This window comes from Tupaia chinensis, unplaced genomic scaffold (genome assembly GCF_000334495.1).
Source record: "Tupaia chinensis unplaced genomic scaffold, TupChi_1.0 Scaffold147038_1, whole genome shotgun sequence".
Lineage (NCBI taxonomy): Eukaryota > Metazoa > Chordata > Mammalia > Scandentia > Tupaiidae > Tupaia > Tupaia belangeri.
The window spans coordinates 898,744-907,574 of NW_006206889.1; the positions used below are offsets into that span (position 1 = coordinate 898,744).

Sequence of the window (8,831 nt, forward strand, 5' to 3'; positions counted from 1 at the left end):
TGGGCTCAGCACTGCCTGGCCTGCAGCCCTGCCATTCTGAGTCCACATCCTTATTCCTAAAAACCACCTAAGCCAACCTCTCTGGCTGGTTCTTAGGACAAAGTGGGCAGTACACAAAGCACTGGGCCCAGAAGATACCCAGAAAGCAGCAGCTGAATTGCGTTTCACTCCCTAACTCGACAACATCAGCCCTCTGCTCTCAGTAAGGTCTCACCATCTACTGAGGTGGCACTGACTGAGGCAGAGTCCACCACCGTCACCCCACAGGGAAACTATGGGTAGGGGGCTGCTGCTGCCTTTAAGCTGGTGGGTTTTCTTGGCAAGTAAAAGGCACTAGCTCAGAAGCAACTTGCCCCCCCTCCCAGCTGCCACCCAACAGGGCTTGAGAGCATGTGCTGCTGCAATAGCACCATCCATGCCCTCTGCCCAGGGCCCAGTGCCCTATACCTCCTCCCTCCCCATGGCCTGCAGAGGCTCACCAGTCACACAGGAGCGCCACGCAGTCCTCCCGGCACCAGAATGCGATCCTGGATGCGGCGAACCTCTGAAAGAAAAAGCTCCCGCCTAGCCATATGTCACCTGCAGGGACCTGGTACCCATCATCTGGCCACGCCAAGGGCAAAGATGGAGCTCCCAGTTCCCACATGTGGAAGAGGCAAAGAGAAGGCAGCACTAGGGTGTTCTGCAAATCAGCAGGGGGCCGAAGGGTACAGCAACTCCTAGTACTCCCATGACTGACTTGCTGAAAGGATAACAAAGCCTCTCTGCGGCCCCAGCCTGCCCTTTAGAGCCTGCAAAATGCCTCCAAAGTCAGGAGAATTGGTCAAAAACATGTAACAGAGGAAAAGAGGTCAAAGGGGCAGGGAGAGTTGAACTACAAACTCAACAGCTTGGCAGAAGGAATGCTCAAAATGAAGGAAACGTCTGGAAGCCAGAGCCACGCAAGGCACAGAGAAGGCCTGGTCCTCGCCAGCTAGCCTGGTGCAGGGCAGAACCACCATGCAGAGCCCAGTGAGACCTGTAACTGGCCCACTAGGAAGCCTAACCAAAGCCCCAGCCAGCATGCTGTCCTAGGGTATCACAAGGTCACTCCGTGAGGACTAGAGAAGGCTGGGATGGCTCCACTCCTCCCCACCCTGCCCAGCTGAAAAATCCCAGGTGAGGCTCCTGCTCGAGCACCACTGTCCGTTCCACTTCCGAGTGTAACTAGAGGACTTCCAGCAAACCAGTCGTTTAAGTTCAAATGAGGTAAAACATAAATGATTTCCCACTTACATGCAACCAGGTCTCTTCAGAACTGGAAATACACAATTTCTCCAAAGCTAGAATAAGTCTGGCATTGACAGCAAAAAAATGGTTCCAACTGTTTCCCACAACCCCAGGGCCTGAGAAGCACCCTGCAAACCCATGCCTGGGATAAATGAGTGGCTACCTTGTGGCCTCGAGGCTCCGCAGGTTCAGGCAGGCTGGCCAGGTGACAGCAGTGCAGCTGACGGCCGCTTCTGTACTCCCAGAGCCTCAGCGTGCAGTCCTGTGCACAACAAACAGACAGTCAGCACACAGGGTCTTGGGAAGTGATGTATCTCCAGAGCAAGAAAGCTCCCGCCACTGGGGGAGGTCACACAGAGGAGAGCGTAAATTCACTTGGACACAGCAAGTGCCACCCTCACAAATGAAAGGCTCTCTGGGGGCCAGTTTGTGGTTTAGTAGTTAAGGCAACTAGATTCCACATGGCCAACTACGCAGTTTGGCCAACTATGCAGTTTGAGTCCTGGACCCAGCAGTTTGAGAAACACGCAGGGTATGCATAAATACATGCCCAAACTCCTGAAAGGAGGGAGAAAGGAAGGAGAAGGGACTGTCCTATGGGGCTTGCTTTCTTACTCCTCACTCTCCCACATAGCCCAGCCACCCCCGTCTGTCTCTCTCTGGTGAGCATATATACCTTCTGGCAAGAGAAAAAAAAAATTTTAATAAATGAAAATAAGACTCTCTGACCTTAATTACCATGTACAGGGCTCGTGCAAGCAGCAAGGAAAGTGGGAGATCCTATAGCAAAACGGGCCAAGGACACAGGACACCCAGATTGTCACATACGAGGAGGTCAAAGACCACATCTGTTGTCTTGGGCCAGGTAAACACGTGCAGACACACACGCACTATGTGTATTTGCACAAGGAGAAGGAGCACAGGGCTAGGAAGCATGACATCCATACCCTCAGAGTTTAGGAAAAGATGAAAGGACATGCCCACGGGGCCAGCAGCTGGTGTGGTGGTCAAGGTGCTGGAAGCCCACATGGCAGACAGGTCCCAAACCTTGTGGCTTGGTTTCTCACTTCCTCTCTCTCACGCTTTCTGTGTGTGTGTGTGTGTGTGTGTGTGTGTGTGTGTGTGTGTACATGTGGTGTCTCTCTTCCGAGCACACATACCGTATAGCAAACTTAGTAATAATAATAATAGTAATAAATAGGATAAATAAATAATTTAAGAAAAGTAAGGCCATTCCCTTATGGGAGCACCAACCAGTACAACCTTCAGGAAACCAACAGATGCACAGAGAGCCTCAGTGCTCAACCCAGCACTGATCAAAGAGAGGGAAATGCGAGCATACACGCTATAAAGGAAGGGGCATGTACGTGAAACGGAGACAAGTCCACTGCGGAGTCCATCCCCAAACAAGCTGTAATGCAGAGGGCAGTCACTACTGAAATGAGATGCACTCAGGCCCACACCCACCTGAAGACACAGCTCTACTTAGTCTAACGACAAAGTGTCCACACATGCCTGGTGGGATCACAAGACAGCCAAGGAAAACCTCTTCTGCACGAGGAGGACAGTGCACCCAGTGAAGGAGACACACAAGGTGAGCAAGACTCTGAGGCAGAAGAATGCTCGACCTCATGAGACATAAGACGAGGTGCTCCATCCAAGACTGGGCAGCCATAATAACATTCCAAGGACAAGAATGAGCTCTTGAAAATTAAAAATAACATCACAAGCAGTAATTTACTAAAAATAGTACTTATTAGTAGCAAAATCAAAATTTTCACACATGTTGAAAAATAAAGTTGAAGCAATCTTCCAAGAAGCAGAACAAGGGGAAAAAAATATGAGACAAACTGGGAGAGATGAAAACCAGAGCAAAGCGGTTCAACAGCCAACTAACGCCAAGGCCAGAAGATGCGGGCAGAAGGCAAAAGATGGGGGTGAGGGTGCAGAAGAAAGTTTATATAAGAAAATTCCCCAGGACAGAGGGCTCTGCAGCTGCAGAAGTGTGCAGAGCTCCGACATAGAGCCCTGGCAGAGGATGCCCTCCAAATGCCCAGCAGTGGGCAACATCCCAGATCTCATGCCGAAGACCTAGATGCAGAATGTTTCTTCCTTAACACAGTGAGGAAATCAAGCACATTAACAGCTAAGGCAGCAAGGCCTCCAAGAAGCCAAGGGAACTACCTAACAAGAATTCAACACCAAACCAATCCAGATTAAGGGCACTGCTAGAATGCCAAAGTCTCAAACCACTAACTGTCCTTGCATCCAGAAAGTTACTAGATGTTGTGCTCACTCCACTAAGACAAAGTACTAAGTTAAAAGTCAAGGGGCGGGTCTAGCAGGTAGTATGGTTAAGAGTGCTGGACTCTCATGTGGCTGACCATGGTTTGAGTCCCAGACCTGGTAGTTTGCTTTCTCACTTTTTCTCTCTCTCTCTTACTCTTACTCTGTCCCTCTCTGGTCAAATTAAAAATAAATAAATAAATAAATAAAGTTAGATAAAAATAATTATTTAAAAAAAAAAAGTTGAACCCAGCAAATGGCATAATGGCTACGTCGCTGGACTCCCATGTAGTCGACTATGGTTCAAGTCTCAGACCCGGTGGCTTAAACTCACCGGGCGTGTGCCTGTGCGTGCCCAAGATCCTGAGAGGGAAATGGAGGAGAAGGGATTGTGGCATGGCCGTCCTCCCTGGGGGGGGTGATTTCTCACTTTCTGTCTGTCTCTCTGGCAAGCACACACGCCCTATAGCAAAAAAAAAAAAAAGTCAAGAGGAAGGAGAAGGTGGGCTTCAGGATTCTTTTTTTTTTTTTTTTTTTTTTAAAGTTTGCTATATGGAATCCACATGAGGGAAAGTGAGAAGCCACCCCCTGGGGAGATGGCCTCACTACAATCCCTTCTCCATTCTCCTCTCAGGATTTTGGACATGCAAGCACATGCACCTGGTATGCTGCCAAGTCTGGTGCTTAGACTACAAAGTCAGTCACATGGGATCTGGCTGGCTTAACCACCATGCCACCTGGTTGGCCCAGGAGACACTTTAGTATACATGAATATATCCGTTTCTATTACAAAAAAGATGGGAAGGTGTACAACACTGATAGGAACTATCTCTGGGAACCGAGCCATACTCACTTCCTCCTCTCAACTTTCTCAGGACCATGTACTGCTTTCAAAACCAGAAAAAGAGACAAAGAATAAAAACTAATTAGAGGGACCAGCAGTTAGCATAATGGCTATGTTGCTGGACTCCCATGTAGTCGACCACGGTTCGCATCCCAGACCTGGTGGCTTAAAACTCACACCGGGTGCATGTGCATGCGCGCTCAAGATTCCGAGAGGAGAATGAAGGAGAAAGGATTTGCGGCATGGCCATCCCCTCTTGGGGGTGGTTTCTTGCTTTCTATCTCTCTGTCTCTGTCTGTCTGGCGAGCACACGCACATAAAAAAAAACCCCCCAAAAAAAAAAAAAAAACAATTGGAGAACTAATGTGATTGTGAAAAATGTCAGAATCAAAATGATGAAATGGACCTGGGGGAAGCTCTGAGAGGGACCTTCACACAATGCCTGATAGCAGGAACTACCACAAAGACTCTATACCCACCACTCTGCACAAAAAACACTTCTGCGAAGACACCTGCCCAGCAGCTGCCTAGCCAACCTTGGGTCAATGTCACCTTGTTATTGATTCTGTAAGCCAAGGTTCATTGTTTCAAAAAACTCAGGTAACCCTCCTCATTGTCTCTTCAAATACCCTTTGCCTCCCTTCACCTCTGCAGAGGAATTCCTGACCCGGCAGAGCCAGTGCACTAGATCTGCAAATCCCCTGCTCATTCACAAATAAACTCACGGAATTTCCTTTTCCCTCTGCTTCTCTGAGACTCAGGAACAGGTGGTGGGCAGGTATCTGCAGGATGCCACTAGAAGGGGAGAAAATCTGCCTGCCCCAAACCACTCCAGGCCAGAGTCACAGAAATGCAGAAGGGCAGCAAACACAAAGGCGGTGTGTGGGCAGAGCTGCTGTGAAGGAGAATCGAACGTTACCAGGAACCCAAACCCGCACTCTGGCAAAATCACTGCTAAAGATTCTTCTACAGAATACACATCTCTAACCAGTAAGCTGCTATGGCTTCCAGGTTTCAATTGCTAGGACACAGACGTTGTCCTTAGGAATAAAAAATGCACCTGGCCAGTGCTCTACAGGGGCTGGCCAGGAGGGGGACTGCCAGAAGGAACCCACCCTTCAGACAGGCCAGAGTGCTGAGCTCAGCGGCTGAGATGAGAGACAGAATTCCCCCAGAGTCAGAAAGGGCTGTCCTGCCAGCTGCTGCCGAGGTCCTGCTGCTACTGCAGACCAACAGCAGGCCTTCGAGCAGATGCTATTCACTTTCAGATCAATGCCTATGCACATGCACACCTCTGTGTAACACACCCTATATTCTCCCGTGCACACACACATGCCACACACACACAGCCTGTACGAATGGCTGTCTGAGCAAGGAGCAGCACCAGTAGTCCGAAGGTTTGGAAATGAGCACCACCTAGTGGACAGCCACCGATGAACAGGAACTCAGGAACTGCAGAACCACAGCTGGAGACAAAAGGTGCTGGCTTCTCAGGGGTGACCCCACCTCCAACAGGGCTCTCCTCCCACCTCTCCAAGCCGGTTGGGCCCTAATGGAAAGAACCCAGAAGAGAGCAGCAGTGAGCAAAGCACTTACCCCGGAAGAGGACAGCAGCAGATCAGGATGGCTAGGCACCACGAAGATGCGGCTCACGAACCTGCACAGAGGGCGAGCAGCAATGGGTCATACTGCAACGGCCTGCTGGGGCCCCCGCACAGCCCCTGCCCAATTCAGGAGGTGCCCTAAACCCCCAACTTCCAACACAACCAGCCATAACTGGGGAGAGACAGGCATCAAGATCCAAATCCTTGAGCCTTGGCCAGCCAACCTGAAGTACACTAGAGACGCACACAAGTACACAAGGCCCAACGGACAGGAGGACTAGAGCAGACGACTGCAGCATGACTAGACTCTGGATATGCCCCTCCCACCTGTAGGGCACATGCAGATACCCTCTCCTGAACAAAGGAAAAAGTTGTGTTTCTTCAGAAAGTGCTGAAGAGTGAACCCAAGCAACCAGGCTCCCCAGGAGTCCATGTCAGGTCCCCCACAAGCTCCAGTGAGGGCAACAGGTCCCCCTCTTGGCACGTGTTACAAGGCAGGAGGTCCCTGTGATCCCTAGTACACAGCCTCCCTGAGACTCCCGAGATAGGGCAGCCCAAGTCGCTTCCTTGTCTCTGTCACAATCTGTCAGCACCAGCCATACCTGGGTACCCCCATGGCAACCTTCCCTGCACCCACCAGGCTGCCGTCCCAAAGGTGCTCCAGATTCTAATTTCAGGTCCTCCAAAGGAAAAAGCAAAAGTGCACATTCCAGGGCTGGCCCCATAGCGCAGGAGTTAAGTGTTGTACGTGGGAAGCCAGACCCCACATAGCCAACTGTTGTTTGAATCCAACATGCCAGGCACGTGTGCATTCATGCCCCAAATCCTGACAGAGAGAAGAAATGAAAAAGAATGGATTGTTGCGTGACCATGCCCCACTGGCACACTGTCACCCTCTGGCAATCAGAAAAAGAAAAATAAACCCAGGACACACAGAAGAGCATGTCTGTCAGGATACATGTAGCCTCAAAGTTCTCCACAGAAAAAGACAGATACTGATTCCAAATTTGAATCAAAATTGTTAGAAATCAATTATCATTCATCTATTCAGTCCTGGATATCTATCGCGAGCTCTGTGCTGAGAGCTGAAGACAGTAATAAAGAAAATCACCACATGAACACCAAGGTGTGGCAGAAGAGAAACGGTAGCAGGCAGTAAAGAGCCAGCCAGGGGCTAGGCACAGCACTGTCCAACAGAAATGCCACGTGAGCCACAGTTGTGAGCCATGCCACTTTAAGGTTGCTAAAAAAGAAAACAGAAACAGGTCTGAAAGGTTTTACTGCCATGTTCTGACTTAACTCATATCCACATGGCAAGGGCATGAATTAGCCGGGAAGTGGGGAAATCCTCTGAGCAGCAGGTGGCATCAATCAGAAAGCTGCGGGAGTAAAGAAGGAGCTGGCTGGGCAAAAGTGTCCAGGCAGCAGAAGCAAAATGTGCAAAAGCCCTGAGCTGGAGCGTGTGCCTGGCAGGGCCAGGAGCTGTAAAGATCTCAGTGAGACACAGCATGGAGGAAGAGGGCCCATGGCTTGCAGACCGTAAGAATTCTAGAGATGGACTACCAAAGAGCTTAGTGATCCAAATAAGTTACCACGAGGTACTAATGAGTGACCACCAACCTTTTTTCTTTTTTGTTTGTTTGTTTTTGTTTTTGTTTTTGTTTTGCCATAGGGCATGTCCCGTCACCTGAGAGAAACAGAAAGCAAGAAATCATTCCCCAGGAGAATGGTCACACTACAATCCCTTTTCCTCCATTATCCTCTTGGGATTTTGGGTACCCATGCGCACACACCCAGTGTGAGTTTCAAGCCACCAGGTCTAGGACTCAAACTGCAGATGACCATGAAAGTCCAGCGTCTTAACCACACCACCACCTGCTGGCCAGACCACCAACCTTCTTTTTCTTTTTAGAGAGGTTTTTGGTTTAGGGTGTATGCACTCACCAGAGTAACAGAGACAGAAAGTGAGAAATCATCCCCTCCCCGAGGGGATGGCCATGCCGCAATCCCCTCTCCTCCATTCTCCTCTTGGGATTTTGGGCATGGACGTACATGCACGTGGCGTGAGCTTTGAGCAGCAGGGTCCAAGACTTGAACCACAATCGACTATGTAGAAGTCCAGTGACATACCCATTACACCATCTGCTGGTCCCACTATCAACCTTCTTAAAGATCAAATTTCTAAAAAATTTGCCAGATGGGACCAGCAGTTAGTGTAACGGCTATGTCGCTGGACTCCCACGTAGTCGACTATGGTTCGAGTCTCGGACCCGGTGACTTAAAATTCACATCGGGCACGTGTGCGTGCGTGCCCATCCCCCCTGGAGGGAGATTTCTTACTTTCTATCTCTCTGTCTGTCTGGCGAACGCACGCGCCCTATAGCAAAAACTTCTCAAAAAAAAAAAAAAAAAAAAATTTGCCAGAGAAGGTGGATGCACTCACCAGGAAGATGAGAAAGAGGAAGAGGAGAAAGCACTCCCCAGTGGAATGGTCATGCCACAATTCCTTCTCATCTCTCCCATCTTTTGGGATTTGGGGCACGCACACATACCTGGTGTGTGTCTCATCCTGCTAGGTCCAGGATTCAAACCATGTAGTCATCCACAGGGGATCCTGTCCCTTAACCACTATACCACAGGCTGGCCCTTAAGTCAAATTTTTGCATTGTTTCCAAAAACCAAGACAGAAGCAATCTTAGAAATGAATTAAATTCCTCCAATTTCTTCAGCCTCCTTAAACAATGGATTTTAAAACATTTCAGCCAATTAAATGAGTACTTTTCCTTTATATAAATTGTGATTAGCCTTTCATCTGAGACGAGCGGTAT

At 49.4% G+C, this 8,831-nt stretch overlaps 1 protein-coding gene across 2 annotated transcripts in view; it reads right to left on the reverse strand.

Annotated features, from left to right (window-relative positions):
- WDR4 (WDR4 tRNA N7-guanosine methyltransferase non-catalytic subunit) overlaps window positions 1–8,831 on the reverse strand; it is a 29,411-nt gene that overhangs the window by 3,874 nt on the left and 16,706 nt on the right. For both annotated transcript variants that reach the window (XM_006169416.3, XM_027768631.1), the window contains 3 exons: window positions 5,996–6,056; window positions 1,433–1,531; window positions 480–544 (listed from right to left, as the gene is read on the reverse strand). In XM_006169416.3, the coding sequence (XP_006169478.1) occupies window positions 480–544; window positions 1,433–1,531; window positions 5,996–6,056 (225 nt within the window). The remainder of the gene's footprint in view (window positions 1–479; window positions 545–1,432; window positions 1,532–5,995; window positions 6,057–8,831) is intronic.